The 19,437-nt window shown below is 36.6% G+C and overlaps 1 protein-coding gene across 1 annotated transcript; it reads left to right on the forward strand.

Annotated features, from left to right (window-relative positions):
- Nucleotides 1–97: 97 nt before the first annotated feature.
- LOC140764753 (NAD-dependent malic enzyme, mitochondrial) lies at nucleotides 98–18,399 on the forward strand. Its single transcript, XM_073103487.1, has 19 exons — nucleotides 98–469; nucleotides 581–677; nucleotides 1,150–1,268; nucleotides 4,443–4,610; nucleotides 5,554–5,682; nucleotides 7,693–7,753; nucleotides 9,316–9,419; nucleotides 9,525–9,608; nucleotides 11,340–11,446; nucleotides 12,233–12,344; nucleotides 13,111–13,224; nucleotides 14,664–14,729; nucleotides 16,389–16,461; nucleotides 16,539–16,625; nucleotides 17,282–17,336; nucleotides 17,422–17,493; nucleotides 17,581–17,643; nucleotides 17,721–17,835; nucleotides 17,932–18,399. The coding sequence occupies exons 1-19, from the start codon at nucleotides 284–286 to the stop codon at nucleotides 18,004–18,006; spliced, it is 1,887 nt and encodes a 628-aa protein (XP_072959588.1). The 5' UTR covers nucleotides 98–283; the 3' UTR covers nucleotides 18,007–18,399.
- Nucleotides 18,400–19,437: the final 1,038 nt, after the last annotated feature.

Consider the following 19,437-nt stretch of genomic DNA (forward strand, 5'->3'; position numbering starts at 1 on the left):
TTCCAATCAAATAAGAAATCAGGGTATCTATCCGCTAATCACTCCGACAGTCAGACTCCGGATTAATCATCGGGCACGATTTTTGACACCTCATCGACCGATCGACAGTCCGACTTCTTCGGCCGCTCTCTTCGACCCTCATCCAAAATCCAATCAAGAAAAAGAAAGAAGAAGGAATCCGTTGGAAATTTTTAGACTCCGCACCACTTTACCACTCTTCCAAGAGAGAGAGAGAGAGAGAGAGAGAGAGAGAGAGAGAGAGAGAGAGAGAGATAGGAAGGAGATGGCGATCTTTCCTTCTCTATATCCTCATCTGAGGCGATCTCTCTCCTCCTCACTCCTCCGTCGGTTGGATCATCGGACGGCCGCCGTCGAGGGATCACGGCGTTCCTTCACCACCGAGGGATCTCGGCCCACCATCGTCCACAAGCGCAGCCTCGACATCCTCCACGATCCATGGTTCAACAAGGTATTAACCTCATCCTTCGATCCCGATTCTTATCGATTTTCTTTTTCTATTTTTCAAGAACTTTTCCAAGATTTGATTTCGTGGGGTTTCTTCACTGTTTGAGGTGAAAAGGGCACGGCTTTCTCGATGACTGAGCGGGACCGGCTTGATCTCCGAGGATTGCTTCCGCCCAATGTGATGACTCCCCAACAGCAGATCGACCGCTTCAGTAAGTTCTTGAATCTTCTATTCTGTGTGTTTACAATCTTGTTCTTTGGGGCATACTTGTCCTCTTTTTCCAAAAATAGTTATGCATTTATTGTTGATCTCGGTGGTAAGCGTGTATCGTACAGCTATATAGAACTAGGTGATACGAACATTGTCCGTTTTTAATTCATGTCAGAAAGTCGTAGTTATTTTTATTAAACTGGACCTTGTTATCATCTTTGACTCTTGCAAATAAAATCATATATTCTTGTCCAGAGTCTAGTATCAGCATATAACCATGCTACCAAAGACTAGCTTGTTTCTATCTTATGATAAGTACTTCTTAGGAATTTTTGTGAGGCATAGATAGGTAGCAGAATTTGAATTATCACTCTAATCAATAAGTTTCAACATCATAATGACGGCCTTAGAATACTGTATAATATCATATGATTTTTCTGAAATCATAGTAAGTATTTTTTTTTTATCACCAGTGGTTGACCTGAAAAGACTAGCATTATATGCAAGAGATGGACCATCAGACACTAATGCATTGGCCAAATGGCGAATACTCAACAGGTTACATGACAGAAATGAGACAATGTTTTATAAGGTGAGTTTCTTTAATTCAGTGCACATTTTTCCAACTAATTTCACAAACTACTTAGGTAAGCTTTACAAAATTGTTGGAGTTTGAGACACTGCTATGCTAGGAATTCCATATTGGCAGTGAAAATATTAACCTATACCAGATTGAGTTGAAAGAGAAGAGAGAGGAGAAGAGAAGAGTGGTGAAAAATGTTTGTATTTTCTTAACGATCAAAGAAGGGCTGACCGCTATTTATACAAAGTCATCATAAAATAAGATAAATAAATAATATATAAATCTAATAACTCTAATACTCTCTCTTAAACTCAAGGTGGATCATAAATTGAGAGTTTGCCAACTAAATGCGCAAAGCGCGGAAGGGAAAGATATTTCGTGAAGAAATCGATAATCTGCTCTTCAGTGCTAAGGTGATGGAGCGAAATGATGCCAGCTCGATATTACTGACGAGTATAGTGCATATTGACTTTAATTTGCTTCGTCCTCTCATAAAAAATAGGATTTTCAGTGAGCTTTTTAGCACTATTATTGTTGACATGAAGAGGAGTTGGGGGAGGTAAGGGAACACCTATATCACTAAGGAGATGACGGAGCCAAACAATCTCCTTAGTCGGCACACACATAACACGATATTCTGACTCAGTACTGGAGAGAGACTACATTTTGCTTCATGTTATGCCTAGAAATCAAAGAATCTTCTAAAAAAATGCAGAAGTCAATAGTAGACTTTCGATCAAACTTGCCACTGGCATAATCTACATCATAATAAGCTCGCAGAACCAAGATAAAAGTCGATGGCATGAAAAGAGAATGAATGATGGTGCCACGAAGGTATCGAAGAATATGCATAAGAGCAGTATAATGAGCAGATCGAGGAGCCTACATGAACTGAATGACAAGATCAATTGCATGAGAGATATTAGGCTGAGTAATGGTCAGGTGCACGAGTGTTCCAACTAGTTGATGATATTTAGTCGGATATGGAAGAAACTGACTGTCATCGGACTGAAGCTTCACATGAAGCTCAACTGGGTAGCAGCGGGATGAGTGTCTGTGATAGTAGCACGACTGAGAATGTCTGTAATATACTTCTGTTGGGACAGCAAAAGATCATGGTATGACTAAGCAATTTCGATAACCAAAAAATATCGAAGAAGACTGAGATCTTTATCTCAAATTGACTCTGAAGATGTTGTGAATGGAGTGAATCCCGGTCGAGTCATCTCCGGTGATAATCATATCATCGGCATACAGAAGGAGGATGACTCTGAGCAAAAAATCATAGAAACATAGATGGTTCAGACGAGCTCTCCTAAAATCCATAGGCCGTGAGAACCAATCAAACTAGGCACGAGGGGCCTGCTTGAGCCATAGATAGCTCGTTGCAGTCGGCAGATGTGACCTGAAGGAAGAGGAAAACCTGATGGAGGATCCATGCATACCTCCTCGTCAAGAAGACCATGAAAAAACGTATTCTTCACATCTATTTGATGTAAAGGCCATTGGTGACTGGAAGCAAAAACAAGAAGAGTGCGGAACAGAAGTCATCCGGGTAACTGGAGCAAATGTCTCCTTGTAACTTATTCCATATTCTTGAGTAAAACTCCGAGCAACCAGATGAGCTTTGTACCTAGCAATGGATCTATCAGGTCAGTATTTGACCTTGAAGATCCATTTGCAGCTGATAGGCACAATGTCTGGTGGGCGAGGGACAACATCCCAAATATGCATCTGCTGAAGGGCCTGAAGCTCATATGCTATAGCTTGCTGTAACTCTGGAACTTGGACTACCTCATGATAGGACCTAGGCTAAGGGGTGGAGTGAGTAGCTGCAAGAAAAGTGTGAAACTGGGGGTTTGGGGGGGAGTATATCGATTCTCATGCTCTGAGTAATGATGAGTGGGTGTATGAGCCGTCATAGTAGAGGATGAGACAATCAGAAAGATACTACAAGGAGTGGGAGGCTTAGTTGTGGGAGGACAAGATCTATGAGTATAAAAGTAGGGCAAAATCGTCATGGGAGGGGGTACTCCTTTGGGGTTGGGGACTCAGCGAGAGACACCCGGGGAAGCAAAATGAACTAGTAGCAAAGGCGTGTTGATGGATAGAGAAATTTAAAGCATGTGGGATGTAGATGGTGAGGCTGAACCAGGCATCTCAGAGAGGATGGAGGATAAGCTAGAAGTAGGGAGATTTAGAAAAGATAAATCTGGGGGAGCTAAGGTATCTACGATAAAGTTGTTGCTGCAGTGATGGAGGTTGCAGTAGTGGCTGCTGTAGCGTCAGCGAGCTCGAGGAGTGAGGTGGCAACTCTTAAGTTCGACGATGGTGAAAAACAATCGAAGAGGGAGTTGATTATTGGAGAATGAGAGCTAGAGATCGGGACGCTCTGATAACATGAAATGATAGTTGGTTTATCCCATATTGAGTTAAAGGAGAAGAGAGAGGAGAAGAGAAGAGTGATGAAAAATGTTTATATTTCCTTAATGATCAAAGAGGGGCTGACCCCTATCTATACAAAGTCACTATGAGATAAGATAAAAAAAATTATATATAAATCTAATAACTATAATAGCCAGGATCTGAACCCCGACAGCAGCAATTAACCTCGAATTGCAGTAATTTTGCTTAGATTGGAAGCAATTAGCCTTTAAGGAAATGGAATGGATTAACTCTCCCTCTCCAGCTGAAAACGGGAGCTATTTCATTAGCCTTTTGATTGAGATGAAAAAGCAATTACAATGGATTTGGGGATTTCTGATATTATCCCCAGATCCCCTTTCTCTCTGCTCCTAACTGCTAGGATTTGGACTCCTCACCCTAACTAACTGCATGTCCATAGCATGGGTTAACTAAAGGCTTATATGGAACATTGCTACTGATATGGAACTCAAATGCAAATAGGCAGTCCCTGTATCACTGATACAGGGTTTATTTGTAAAAGCTACAGTTCTTCTCCATTCAGCTCCAGCGCCCTGTCATGGACCATGACACATAGTATCAAAACAGTGGAGTTTTATCTTCATATTACTGAGAGCATCTGTGACGCTTTTTTCTTGTTAGAATGCTTTTGTAGGCACTTTGTTCTACCACGAAATGCTCTTTCAGTAAATACTTTCCAGATCTTTCTCTTTTATAATGGTTACCCTTGTTATTGCCTCCTTTTTGATCATTTAACAGGTGTTAGTTGATAACATTGAGGAGTATGCACCTATAGTTTATACACCCACTGTTGGCCTTGTCTGCCAGAACTATAGTGGGCTGTTCCGGCGGCCACGGGGAATGTATTTTAGTGCAGAAGACCGTGGGGAGATGATGTCAATGGTTTACAATTGGCCAGCTGATCAGGTAGCTATAGTTGTCTCTCATCTTATTAGCATTATCTACGAAATAATTCATGCTTCAAGAATCAGCTGTAATTGATATCTTGGCTAGTACTTTGTCGTCACTTGACTCACTTTTATTTGAAATACATATTGAAGTTTTTAGATATCAGAGGAAACATCTAGGCGACCTTTCTGCAAATTAATTTAGCTTATTGTTTGTTTATCATAACTTAAAATATAGCGTCCTACAATGTTGTTATCTGATTTCTTTACTTGTCTTTATTTATTTTTTTACAGTTAGAACTTAGAACACAGCCTATCTACAGTGGAATGTTGTAAAAGAGATGATCCATAAGCTATTCTTCGTTTCTAATTTTCTTTCAGAATATTTGTGATCCTTTGGATGGTTCCTTACTTATGAGACCCCCATATGCAATTTAAAGTGAGTTTATGTTTCATTCGATCATATGTTCATATATACTGTTCAAAATTTCCCTTTAAAGATAAGGATGTAATGTTTCATGAACTTGAGTATTTATATTATTTGAGTTATGTACTTCACTATGGAGCTCTCGTATATGAAAAATATATCTATGTGAATGCAAATGCTGTAGTATTTATTGTTGGATGGACCTCCTCTTCAGTGGACCTAATGTACTTATATCCACATAAAAGGGTAAGGACGATATCATGCTGTTGATGTACTCTATCTAGTGCATAGAGGATATTTTTGACCCATTGTTTTTTTGTTTCCTAACTTGTGGAATTTCCCTTTTGTAGGTTAGCAATATTTAATCTCACAGCTATGCGTATGTTTATCAAGGATTGGTATCGCAATGCACATAGCACATATATGTATTTGCTCACTAGCTGCTTTCTTTAGTTTTTATTAGCGAGCAGATCTTTAGAGTAATGCTAAGAAAGTGCTCTGATTGTTGTTAACAAGTGGCAATGACCTGTGTTAGGTTGACATGATAGTAGTGACTGATGGAAGCAGGATTTTGGGCCTTGGTGATCTTGGGGTTCAGGGCATTGGAATCGCTATTGGAAAGCTGGATCTTTATGTTGCTGCTGCTGGAATAAATCCTCAGAGGGTAGATTTATGCTTCCCTTAAATATGTGATTTTGGCCAATTCTCTCTGCTCTATACTAGAAATGACTAGCTCTATACTAGAAAGGACTAGCTTTATACTAGAAAGGACTAGCTTTATAATTATCTTGGTTCTGTGATGATTTTGAATTCTTTTGCAGTCTATGCAGTCGTATTATTGTATTTTCTTAGGTGCTTTAGGAATATAAAATTCATCATTGTTTTGTATTCTTTAATTCATCGGGGTGATAGTTATTTGTGAACAGTAACTTGCGTGTAAATTAGTATTTGGGGGATTCAGCTGGGTTGGAAGTAGAGTCTGATTTCAGTTAGCTTTGTAGGATATTGGATTTGGATTGGATTTTAATTGCAATCTAATTTCATGATCGTATCTACACCATTAAGAGTCTGATCATTTGGGATTAGGTTCTTACCGAATATTCAATCTTTGATTTATATCCTCCACTTATGTAGCATAATACTAACTTTGAGTCTTCGACATCCAAAATTTCTGATTATGTTAACATATGTATACCAATGCATTTAAACATTGGATGTATGGAAGTTCCATCAGATATCCATTTATGATTGTATCTTGGAATTGCCAATGCACATCCGGTGATTTGATCAGATTTTCGGATAATCCAGATATTACTACACCCCTATAGCACAACATGAGCATTCTTTAGAGAATCTTTGGTTTGTTTGGTGTTTGTATTGGTCTCTATCATGAATTATGATATTGAAGGCCATGAACCCTTTGTCACAAAATACAATATATAGAATTTGAGTTTGAGTTTTAAGCTGGTTTAGCTGCATTATCAAATTCTATAAGAAATGCGTGCCATTAAAGAATCGAGGATATACTTCCCGATGATTTGTGCATCCATTTTGTTGTCAAACAAATTTCACTTTCCTATATGATGTCCCTTTAATATGTGGCCAAACATCAACATAAAGCACAACACATGAGCTTCATCTTGGGCATTCTCCTCCCCCTCCTTGGATTTGGCCAAAGTTTTGTTTCCTGAATGAAAATTTTGAAATTTAGTTATATTTTAGGAAAAAAGAAAGAGCAAAGTTTTGAAACTCGATATTAAAATCACCCACTAAAAAAAGTGATACGTATCGTCTATATTGGCCGTATCGGCCACTTGTATCATATTGGATTATTTTTTAATTATGCAAAATTTTAGGTATTATTTAAAAATATATGATCTTTTATAAAAATTTAGAAAAAAATAATAGAAATAAAAAAATATAAAAATTACTCACACATGAAGCCTAAAAACTGAAAAAAAAAAATACTCAAAACCATAATGAATTCTAAGTTGAATTTGGTGAATTTCTATGCTTGTAAATTACTATTGCATAAGTGAGATGACGTGAGAGATCCCTCTTTTCGTTGATGTTCTATAGTAATAACATAATGAGATTTAAAGAGTGGGCGAGAAAGAGAAAAAAGAAATGAGGAAAAAATAGATAAAAGAGAAAAAACATTCACTCGAGTTCAACAGAGTGTGGAATAGCCGGAGGGGCTCACTGCATGAGCTCGGTAAAATGTGAAGGGTGGAAGGAAATTATGTGTAAGAGATAGAGGGTAAAAATTAAAAACTTGAAAAGAAGGCAGTTGGAGATATTAATTACTAATATTTCTTAGGTCAAATCTATTTTAGATTTGACTGGATCTTTAAAAAAAATTAGTTTTGGCCGATCTGGCAGATATGACCGAAACTGGCCTATCTCAAACATTTCAGGTCAGGATTGGGATCGGCTGATCCAACTCGGGAGTAGCTGATTTTGGGAACTGTGAGAAGAGTTTATCTCCTAAAATTCACGTCCAAATTTCTTCATTGGTAGTATGACCGGTGAATAGAAAACATAGTCATATCCTGTCAGTTTATATTCACTTACACATGCTGTTTTAAGTAGTAACTAGTAAGTGGAAGAAAGTTCCCTTTTGCAAAGTTTATTTCTGTTTCCTTTGCTTTTCAATGTTATCCTTGTCTTCCAGGTTCTTCCTGTGATGATTGATGTTGGAACTAACAACGAGAAACTTCTTAAAGATCCTCTCTGTAAGGTTTTCTTTGACATTTTCAGGACTTCAAATTTACTGAATTTCTTGATCTGCATCATTATGTGGCTCCACCTATTGTGTACTTTATCTTGATAAGAGGGTGCAGAATTTTGGTTAGCCTCTTTTAAACCTGCACATTACCTATTAATTAACAGTTCTAATTTAATTCTGAAGTTCCAGGTCAAGGGACCAATATCTTGAATTTTTTCTTGCCCTGACATTTTGAGATTCACTTTTTATGGTTTAATCTCACACTGGGAGGATAGCAAAAATTGAAAAGGATAAATATTGACTCTTGGACCCTCACCTAATGGCTAAATCTTTTGTGTTGGATTGGGTTCAAATAATAAGTTAACATCATCTTTCTCTTGGATTAGGACTCTCCTCCCCAACAAGGAACCTCCCTGAGACTTGTGAAGAGTTGTGTATAAGATGACCTACAACTTTGATATTTGCAAGCTGCACTAAGGCGTGTTGATGATCTTTCTCAAGGATTTGAGTTTCGGCCGATCCCACTCTCGGCTATAGCCGATCCCGATCGGCCTGGCCTGCTGCCTGCTGCAGGTGGCTGCAGCAGGCAGCAGACAGCTGTCTGCTGACAGCTGCTGCTGTCAGCAGCAGTAGAGAGAGAGGGAGAGAGAGAGTGAGGGAGAGAGTGAGGGAGAGAGAGGAAGGGAGAGAAAAGGAGAGAGAGAGGGAAAGAGTAAGAGAGAGAGTGAGAGAGAGAGGAAAGATTAAAAAAAATGGGGAATGAGAGAGAGAAAATGGAAGAGAGAGTGTGGGAGAGGGAAAGATTAAAAAAAAAAGGTGAGAAAGAAAGAGAGAAAAAGATAAAAAAAAGAATGTGGGAGAGAATGAATAGAAAAGAAGAGAAGGAGAAAAAGATATTTTTACTTTTTAGGCTTTATATGTGAGTAATTATTATTTCTTATTTTCTTATAATTTTTTCTAAATTTTTAGAAATTTCTCTAACATTTTTAATAATATTTAGAATTTTATTTAATTAAAATAATCCGATCCGATACAGGCAGCCGATACGGCCGATACAGCCGATACGTATCGTTTTTTCGGACGGCCGATCCCGATCCCGATACCGATTTTTGGAACCTTGATCTTTCTGCTAGGTGCCATGGAGTGGCATGTGCCTTGCTACTGCAGTATCTTTACTAGCACTAGGGTCTATCCAACAATCTTTGATGCCTTCAGTCCCCTGAAAGCTCAGAATGCTATATTATACATCATCCATGATTTTGTTGTCAGAGGGTTAGAGCAGCATTGGCGTATGAGATTATGTAGCTATATACTTCATGGTGTATTTCACTTTCACCATGTACTGGGATAGTGCCATTGGCTTCTGATTTTAATTCTGCCATTTTACACTGATGCATGCTTTCTCAAAAGGACTTTTGATTGCTGTGTATGCTTTCAATGTATGATCTATTATTTCTTATCACTCTAATGCTAATGTTACATGGCATTTCTCTTTGCAGATGAGTTTACAGTCTGTGATATTGTTAATTATGCTGAAAGTTACAAATTCTGTTTTTCTTTATTGTGTAGACCTAGGCCTTCAAGAGCATCGTCTTGATGGTGATGAATATATTTCTGTTATTGATGAGTTTATGCAAGCTGTTTTTACTCGTTGGCCCAATGTCATCGTACAGGTATTTTTTGGAAATTACACATATTGTTGTTTACTAGTAAAGTCCTATATGATCATATTGTCGTATCCATCTTGAGGCATGATGAATATTTCTTGTTCTTTGCAGTTCGAAGATTTCCAAAGCAAGTGGGCATTCAAATTGTTGCAGCGTTACAGAAGTACTTATCGCATGTTTAATGATGATGTTCAGGTAAGAAGTATTTCAATCTACCTAGTTCCTTTCACATTCAATTGTTTGTTTGTCAATCTGCTGCAGTTTTATATCAACAGGTGTGCATATATTATCAATATACATGTTATCTCCAAAGAAAGTTTTGAATGCTCTACAATGTTTTATGAGCGTAAGGAAGATAGTGTTTTATCTATTGCTTCTGTGAAGCTTAAGACAATCTCTTGCCTGATTACTATTTGATCAAAAAATGTTTGTGAAATTTTAGTGGTTAATGCATGTTGAGAGCCGATCATTAGGATTTGTCAATTTTTCTTAAGAGCCATTTCGACTTTTATTTGTGCTCTAGGACAATGTTATTGAGGATGGTATTTAGTAATTATTATATGCACAAGTGTATTTGTTGGCAGGCCTAATGGGTGGTCCGGTACCTGATGGTGCACAACTTAGTTGGCATGCCTAACTTATGGGCAGTTGGGCACCTCATGGTACAACATCCCATGGATGTATAGACACCATAAGGAGATACTTATGTTACTTCAGCTGGGCAGCTTTTGGTGCACGTCTTAGTTGGCATGCGTAACTTATGAGCAGTTGGGCACCTTTTAGTATAACACATTTATTGTAGTGTCGGCCGACACTTATCGTGTCAATGCTATGTTGGCACATGGCACAGGAGTGCTGACGGCATCCCCAAAAGGCTTATAAAACCTTCCGATGAGTGAGAAAGGCCTCACATAGGACTTCTGTAATTGCGTGGAGAAGCCAGAGAAGAAGAAAGGGCCATTACTAGGGTTCTTTTTGTTTCCTAGACTTCATGGAGAAGATGGGTGTGGAGAAATAGGATCTGCATCACTTAAAATTGGATTCAAATTGTAGATGATCCTTTATGATAAGTTAGAATCCATTATCACTTAAAATAGGATCTGGATCATCGAGGATCCTTTATGACAAGTCAGAATCCTTTATTGCTTAAAATAGGGTCTGATAAGCTAACTCATCATCTTTCTCTCTTCTCACTGGTCCACAACCCTTATTTTTTTGCAAGCTTAGCCTAAAGCCGATGACTATGGATGATTTTAGATTGAGGGGTGGTGGTGAAGGGTTCCAAAATAGATCTCTCTCTCTCTCTCTCTCTCTCTCTCAGTTCTTTTCCATGCCAACCGTGCCGTTTGTTGGCATGTCATTTACCGTGGCATGTACTGTATTGATTGGTGGCCGGCACGACACATTCTACAAGCACAGCAATTCTTAGTAGTTAGTATAACATGCAACAGATGTATGCATACGGTAAGGAGATGCTTATATTCTAATGGATAGACAGATGTTGTCAATCATGCATCTCAAGATGTTGTATCTATAGTGTTCAATGAGAAACCATTATAAGCGGAAGAACCTAAGTCTTTCCTCGTTCTTCCGATCAAAGGTTGAGAGTATGTGTTTTGATATCCACTGAAATTAAATGGATGTCAAGATGCTACATAGGCCCCTAGTCGCACTTGGAAAGCATATGTCATGGGATTCATAATTTTAAAACTGATTTTGAATTGTACTCTATATATGTAGATGCGGTTTTTTCAAATACATAAAACCAAACGGCCTCTAAAGATGCTTGGTAATATTTGGATTTTTTATTTTGCCATTTTGTCCACGTTTAAAGAACTATAATCATTTTGTTGATTAGTTACATCTTCATAAAGTAAAAGTGTCTAATTTTCAGCATTAAGTTGATCAATTTCTTGTTGCCCAAAGGGAACTGCTGGTGTTGCAATAGCTGGTCTTTTAGGAGCTGTAAGGGCACAAGGAAAGCCGATGATTGACTTCCCAAAGCAAAAAATTGTTGTTGCTGGTGCTGGAAGGTTTGAAATTGCAACTTTTTTATCACTTTGCTTTCTCATACCATAATCTTAGGTACCAGAAGCTTTTCTCAGATGCCTTCTCATTGTTTTTTTGGATTAATAGTTGCAGAAGTACTGTAATAACACTAGTGCATGTATTATCTATCATATAATTGCATTCAAGAAAATAAGATTCTTGCTATTGACTTTTCCTGGTTTTCTAATTACATAGCTAATTTTGATCTTATCATGGTCAAATAATGATATAGGTGAATAAGATGCATTTGATTTTGATTATTACTCAAAAAGATTTCCCTTTAAAAAAAGAAGAATTATTTGGCGAAGAAAAAAATTTATTGGCCTTTTCTGTATCAAGATGCATAGGGCTGGTGTCATTCATACATCAGTGATGTGCTGAACATTTTATAGTACAGTACTGAATCTTAACCTCTTCCGTTTATTAAGGAATTTCAATATATATATATATATATACACATATATTAGTTAAGAGCCTCTATAGAGGTGTTAAATTACTGTCTTCTGAGCCATGTTCTAGGTATAGTTTCAGCCTCGGAAACCTTTTGTTGTTATCAGTCTGTTGCCTATTGAGAGCTGCTTATTTTGATAATTTTATTACAATTTTTCCCTCAAAACTTTGGGATGCACGGTTCTTGAAATTCTTTACTTCTCCCCAAAACTTTGGGATCCCTATTAAGAGCTGCTTATATTGGAGCATCCAATATATCTTAAATCTCAGTCTCAGCTACTTAAATAATGGTATCAAATAATTTGTTGATTCATTTACAGTGCTGGAATAGGAGTAGTAAATGCTGCAAGTAAAACAATGGCAAGAATGCTGGGAAATAATGAATCTGCCTTTGAGAGTGCTAGAAGCCAGTTCTGGGTGGTGGATGCTATGGTGAGTATGAAACTTTAATTTTATTTACAAATACCATGGTACTAGAAGGCAGCACCAGAAGCCATCTTATTAATATATCTATTTCTTCGAAATAACATCTAATTTATCCCTTACAAGTTGCTTATGAAATATAATTTTGATTCCATGTTGTAGGCATTCTTGTTTCCCAGGAAGCTGGTATACAGAAAACTTCAGTATCTTTATATATATACACACAAATAAAGGGACAACATAATCGTGATAAGGGAAGGGGCTTTGAGTTTTAATGACCTTTGCTTTGCCACTTCCCTTGCCACACTGGGCGTGCATGCTGCATATCAATGTGGTTTTGTCATTAACTGGGTCGTGCCACCCAATATCGATTATTGCTAGAATTCTGACTTTCTGAGTAGGTGGCACAGGGCATGCAGGTTAGCCATCTGCAAGGGGTAGCACAACCTCATGCCAAAAGTTGTGTGCAGTTTGGCATGAGCTGAAATGGAGTTTCTTGTTGGCAGTGGTTGCCACTCAATATGAAAATCTTTGCCTATAAGGACATTCCCTGGAATGAAGTAATCTACCGTAGTAATATTGACAGCTATATTTTATTCAATATTTGGAACAAAAAAAATGTTAAAAGTTCATTTCCAAGAACTCAAAAAAATATCACATCATGTCTTATTTTCTTTCAAGGAACCATCAAATCCCCTTTCTGTTATATGATACTTCTTTTGTTCTTATACTTCCTTATATATCTCTTTATAAAATCCTCTGCATGAAATATCAGGGTCTAATAACAGAAGATCGTGCAAACATTGATCCAGATGCATTACCATTTGCGAAAAAGCTTAGAGAAGCGGGTCACCAAGGTCTAAGTGAAGGGGCAAGCCTAGTTGAAGTTGTATGTATCTTCAATTCTGCCATATACCTTAATGTTTTTTTCATGTACATATATTCATAATTCCATATGATTTGATTTTCTAGGTTATTGTTGAAACAGCTTCAAGCAAGTCACTAGCATAACAAATTAAAATCAATGTGAAATAAATCTGTTGTTACGCAATATGTATGAGTTCCAAAGAAATGAAAATTTGATATATATTGTACATATGGAATAAGAAAAAAAAACTAAAGCTTCTTTAACTTTGTGCAGTAGGGATTATCATGACGCTTTCTGAATTGCTTTTCTTTAAAGCAAAATTGTATTTGTATTTTACTGCACAACCTTTAATAGGCAAGTTTCGCAACTTGATTTGTTGAGTATTTGGAAGTCTTTTACAGGCCAAAATTGTATGAAGTCCAGTTGACTACAAACTTTATAAATTTCCCTTTTTTGTCATCGTAATCTGATAATAATTGCATATCATGATTATTTCCCGTAGTTCTCTGGCTTCATACTAGTAAAAGATGCTTATAACTTATAAGAAGGAACCTGGAGGATCTTAGATGTATTTGGCAAACAAGTCCCAATCTTTTGATGCAGCTCACAATTTCTAGCTTTTTCATTGTCTATCTTTCTGTTTGAGAAAAAGAAAAGTAGCTTCTATCTTGGCTCTACTTTGGGATTTCCTCTTTCACACCTTTTTTAAGACATTTTTTTTCTTTGTTAAACTAACCAATTTATAGGTGTCATTGGTTTTATGAATGAAATATCCAAACTGAAAAATAGTATTTTTCTAGTCTCTTTGGATTTAGTGAGCAAAAATTATGTTGTCCACAGGTCAGTAACATAACATATGATGTCCTACTGCTGAATAACTGATATAAAACAACATTTAAAGCTCCTGAAACCAGGACCTTTCTTTGTTCTCACTTCTCTGGACATATGAGATGAGTCTATTAGCATGAAATTATTGCATGAATATGCTTTTTATCTCTTTCAACACTTTCTCTTACTCTCTATAATTCAACTGATATTCATATACAATAATGTGGTAAAGGTTTATTTTTCAATTTACTCATGTATGAATTACCCTGGGAACATTTGTTTACTGGCTGTTACTTTTTTATGTATCCTTGTGGTCTCTCAACCCTTTGCATTGAAAACCTACGTTTTACTTTGATGAGAAATCTGGTTATAGTTAATTAACTTGTCTTGAGAAATCTGTCTTCTTGTCAGCAATCCGTGATTCCTTTGTTGAGGTAATAATTTCTATCTCATCTAAGAAACTTGTATTTCTACCTTATGTATAATGGAACTAAGCATTTAGCATCCTTAGTTCAGTGAAGGAACCCTGAAATCTGAATACCTTTTTTTGTTTTCTGACTTTGTATGTAATATCTTAGACCTGGATTATTCTATATTAAATGCATTTATGCATCGTTTTGTGTATGAATCAGGTTAAGAAAGTAAAGCCTGACGTTCTACTAGGATTATCTGCAGTTGGTGGTTTATTCTCCAATGAGGTAAATATCTATAAGTTGTAATTATATAATTGTACAAAGTCTAGTTGTTTGTTTCCCCCCTATGTCAATATTGTGTTCCTAAGCTGATAACCTTCCTTTTGTTGTCTGGTTTGATTGAATCTCATTTTATTAAGTCTGAAATTACTTATATGGTTTCTTACATGAAGACAAGTTCTGGTTTTCCAAGAATTATATATTGGTAGTTACATACTTACATGTGCTTTAAAGTTTACTTGACTGTGGTGATAAGCGAGTAAACAAGAAACATAGAGGTTCTTGCCAGTTATGGATCAATATAACAGTGAATTCAAAGTTCTGGAATTTCTGTTTTTTCCTGTTTCTAGGCTTGCATAAAGCAACCTAACTCCCAATTTTACTTTGAATTATTGCATTCCTTTTGTTTGAACCCATACATAAAATGTTGCACATGTATCTCTTTTAAAAAATCTTACAGCTGATAGCCGGTTTCCCAATCACATCACTCAAATAATACTCATGAAGTCCCTTCACGAGTTGCATTGCTTCACTCAAAGTTCAGACAACATAAAGAAATATCTAGTTAAAAATGGAGCAATATTTTAGTCTAGTGGATCATTCTTTTAGTTCGCAACATCCTAATTCCTTCTTACTTGATATGTTATAGAACAAATACATTATATGAGTTTCCCTTTAGTGGATTGCTTTTTAGATAGCCTCCTAATCTATTCTATAAAACCTTGGATGTATTGTTTAAAAAGAAGGTTTCTCGGTAACTTTAAAATGTAAAAGCATAATAAGTTTGACATTTATCATTGGTTCTTTTTAAAGGAATCAAGTGACTTGATTGTACGGAGGAGGGTATGCAAATGTGCTTTTGGAATTACTGGATGATTTCTCAGAGTGCCTTAACTCTAGCCTTAAGTTTCCCTCAATAATAGAGACATGAAGAAACAGTCTAAAATGACTATAAGCTGAGCGTATTATATACAACGGAAGATTATTCAAAAGCTTTTCTACTTTTGAAGTTCAATTGTAAATTCTTAAAGTTCCATGGGAACACTCATGATGCAAATGTGAATGCAAAAGTAAGAAGCTAAGATGCACTAGCAAAGTGAAGATGTCTAGAAACTCAACAAGGCTACTGGTTCTCTTGAGAACCTTTATTATCCCATCCATGTGAAAGATGCTCTTTTGAGTAGTGAGTACTACTATCTAAAGTTTCTGGTAAGTTCTGTAGATCTTCTGTCCTTGTCCCTGGTAGTTATTCTGAAAAGATTGGTGATCCTTTGCTTCTGATATATCAACTTCTGTACATTTGTAGACAAGGCATTTACAATTTAATCAAATTGAAGAAATATTACAGATATGATGAAATAGGGGATCAATATCATTTGTTGATTGTTTGGTGGAAGTTACCTCATTGTTGGTTGGTTGGTTGAAGAGGAAGTGTGGTCCTGAAAATGTTTTGTGAGTTGTTGTTTCAGGCTGTCATCCTTTAATATCTATTACTGGGATTTCTGTAAATAGATTCTTTTTCCTCACATTCATTTTCCCCTTCAGTGTGTAATGCTGTATTGGCTTTACCTACTATGTAAAATAGATCTTTTTCGTAAATAAATTATTGACATATATTTTAAAAGGTATGAAGGATGCTTAATGTTGATCTTTTACTATTTTCAGGTTTTAGAAGCCTTAAAGGATTCTTCTTCTTCTAGACCAGCAATTTTTGCAATGTCAAATCCTACCAAAAATGGTCCGTGAAGTGGAGAGTTCTCATCTGCCTTAATTTATGTACTAATTTTCTTATTCTTTTGATCTTCTATGTGGTAGCTGAATGCACACCCGAAGAAGCCTTTTCTACTCTTGGGGAGAACATAATTTTTGCTAGCGGAAGCCCATTTAATGACGTGAATCTTGGTACATCTTCTTTCGTACTGTTACATAAATAATTTTCTTGCTCTAAGTAGAAAGTTCAGGCATATAACAAAGTTCGCTAGAGTAGTTTAAATTCAGTCTACAGTGCCGGTATTACTATCTGGTAAATGATATGTTGCATCACAGAAAGCTTCTCATAATGATAGTAATGTTGGAGTTACCAGAATCATATTTCTGGAAGTAAAAAATAAAAATGTGCTGTTTCTTGATCCTAGGTGGAGTTTGATGGTACAATTGAGTGTGTTATACAATTGTAGTCTGTTATGTATCAAATATGAATAAAACAACATACCACTGAGGTAGGTCATATTGTGTCATCTATTGTTTTATGTGGTATTCTTCCTTGCTGCTATATAAATCTGTAACAGTCCATCCGTAACACTCCTTGCTAGGTCAAATGTAGAATATGTAGGCCCAAAATATTTATTTGGAAATAGTCTGTTTCAAGTGGCTTTAAACTTTAGTAGTCATCAACGAGATGACTATTGCTATGCAACAGATAATCATCATTGCAGTTGTTGGCTGCTAATGATCCACTAAATGTCAGCATGGATATATTCGGATGTCTATCGGTTAAACAACTGATGGAAGAAATGGTTTTCTACTGCCACTTAAGCAATATATCTCTTTCCTTGCAGGAAATGGTAGGGTTGGCCACTGCAATCAAGGAAACAACATGTATCTCTTTCCTGGGTTAGTTGTGTTGCCTTTCTTCTAATTGCATTTCATATGTGTTTTTCCTTATTTCTTTTATTTCCATTGCGGTGTGGCCATGCAGGATAGGTCTTGGTACCCTTTTATCTGGTGCACGCATCATCTCCGATGGCATGCTTCAGGCTGCAGCTGAATGGTAGTCCAAATAACCTTTCTATCTTAAAGATTCTTCTTTATTGTGTCAGGACATTCAGATATTGTGCTTACATGAAACCTATTATAGCTTGGCTGCTTATATGAAAGAAGAGGAAGTTCTCAATGGCATAATATATCCTTCAATATCCAGGTCCTTAGTGTTGCCTCTAGTGCTTCTTATGTTTTGGCTTCCCCAAATTTTTGCTTTTGAATATCTTCTCTGTGCAGCATACGTGACATAACAAAGGAGGTGGCTGCAGCTGTGGTGAGGGAAGCAGTAGCAGAGGATCTAGCAGAGGGATATCGTAACATGGATGCCCGGGAGCTTCAAAGACTTAATCAGGTGAATCTATTCTTTATGTGGATCAGGGATTCCTTTGTCCATTAAATATAATTGATACACCTTCCATTTTTTGACATAATTCTTTATGTTTTCAAGGAGGAAATGGTTGCCTACGTCCAGAAAAACATGTGGAATCCGGTCTACCCAACCTTGGTATACAGAAAGGACTAGGGTCAATTTCTCTAAGGTTCAGTTGTTTAATTTTTTTGGATGACCAGAGAACTAGTTTACTGAAGGGAAATCTTCCTTGGAAGAGTTAGTTCTCATGTTCTTCGATTTTGAGCTGAGGAAGAAAGAAAGACTCTTATTTTATGGCACAAAAGTGATGCATCTGATGGAACTCAGAAGCAAACTCAGAAGCTCAATAATTGCTTGTGACCTTATGCACAGCCATTGCAGATATAAAGTTTGCAAATCCCGTTTTCTTTGATATATCTGAAGTATAACGGATTAGTAGCTATCTATTCAGCCTATAATTATCGGTCCTCACTGCAGCTGAATATTTTGCAGAACAGCTCTCAAGGTATAACAGTTGCAGTTTCCAGTAAAATATTTCACATCTCATATCAGAATCTTTTTCTTTCCTTCTTTTTTCATTTTTTTTAGAAGAATAGTGAATCCAGTGATTTTTTTTAATTAATTTTTGTTTTTGAGACAAAGTGAGGAGTTAAAGGTTAAAATGCACTTTGTTCATACAAAATATAACGTGCCATACCTAGTATGTGACAGAAATATTTTTAAGTTACACTTTTAGAGAAAAGGGCACTTTTCATGTTAAGTTGTGCCCTAATAAAAATTACTAGAATTTTTTTTTTTTCAGAAATAATGGGTTGTACCCAGTTTGTTATATTATGATTAAATTTTTGAGTGAAGCTTGAGCAGCTAGAGCCGGCTTATTCATGCTCGGCTCAAATTTGTTGTTTTATTAATATATACACGGCTTGCTTAGGCTTGGCTCTATAGGTTTAAACAAAGGCCCAGCAACCTGGGCTCAATTCAGCTTAAAAATAGGTTCTCGATTCAGTCTTGTGCAGGTTGATGCGAGCTGAGCCAAGTCTGAATAATTTTTTACCATAGAAATACAATTGACAGATAGCCAAGAAAATCCTCAAAAGGAGTTTTTAACTCTGATAGAAAGGGTTTTATTTTTCTCGGTAGGTGGTAGGAGTTTTTATCATAGAATCCTGAGGCAGTGAAGGTCGAGAATTGAGTGATGTATTATGGCCAAAAATATTTGTAAACTTTTGCAGATGGGCGTGGCAATAGTTGTCAAGTATTTGGTTTGGAGTTTGGAGTGATTGGAATGTTCCAATTCCAAGATAATCTTCTGAAATCTTGTGGGCGTTGTCTGGGAGAATCTAATAGTTTATGGATGAGGTTGCAAGATTTCTTTTTGCATGTGCTAATGTGCTTGGATGAATGGGCCAATCTCTGCATCCATGACTTGGTTCTATACTTTATAGTGCTTCTTTTTCTATACAATTTTTACTTCCTAAACTTCTTCTAAAAGGTGTTTTAGTATAAACTACACAAATATTAATGCATCCCCATTATATTATTGGATCTACAAATGCGTTATTTATCGATTACTTGGGAATCATC

The sequence above is a fragment of the Typha angustifolia genome, chromosome 8 (assembly GCF_048772165.1).
Source record: "Typha angustifolia cultivar Huaian chromosome 8, ASM4877216v1, whole genome shotgun sequence".
NCBI lineage: Eukaryota > Viridiplantae > Streptophyta > Magnoliopsida > Poales > Typhaceae > Typha > Typha angustifolia.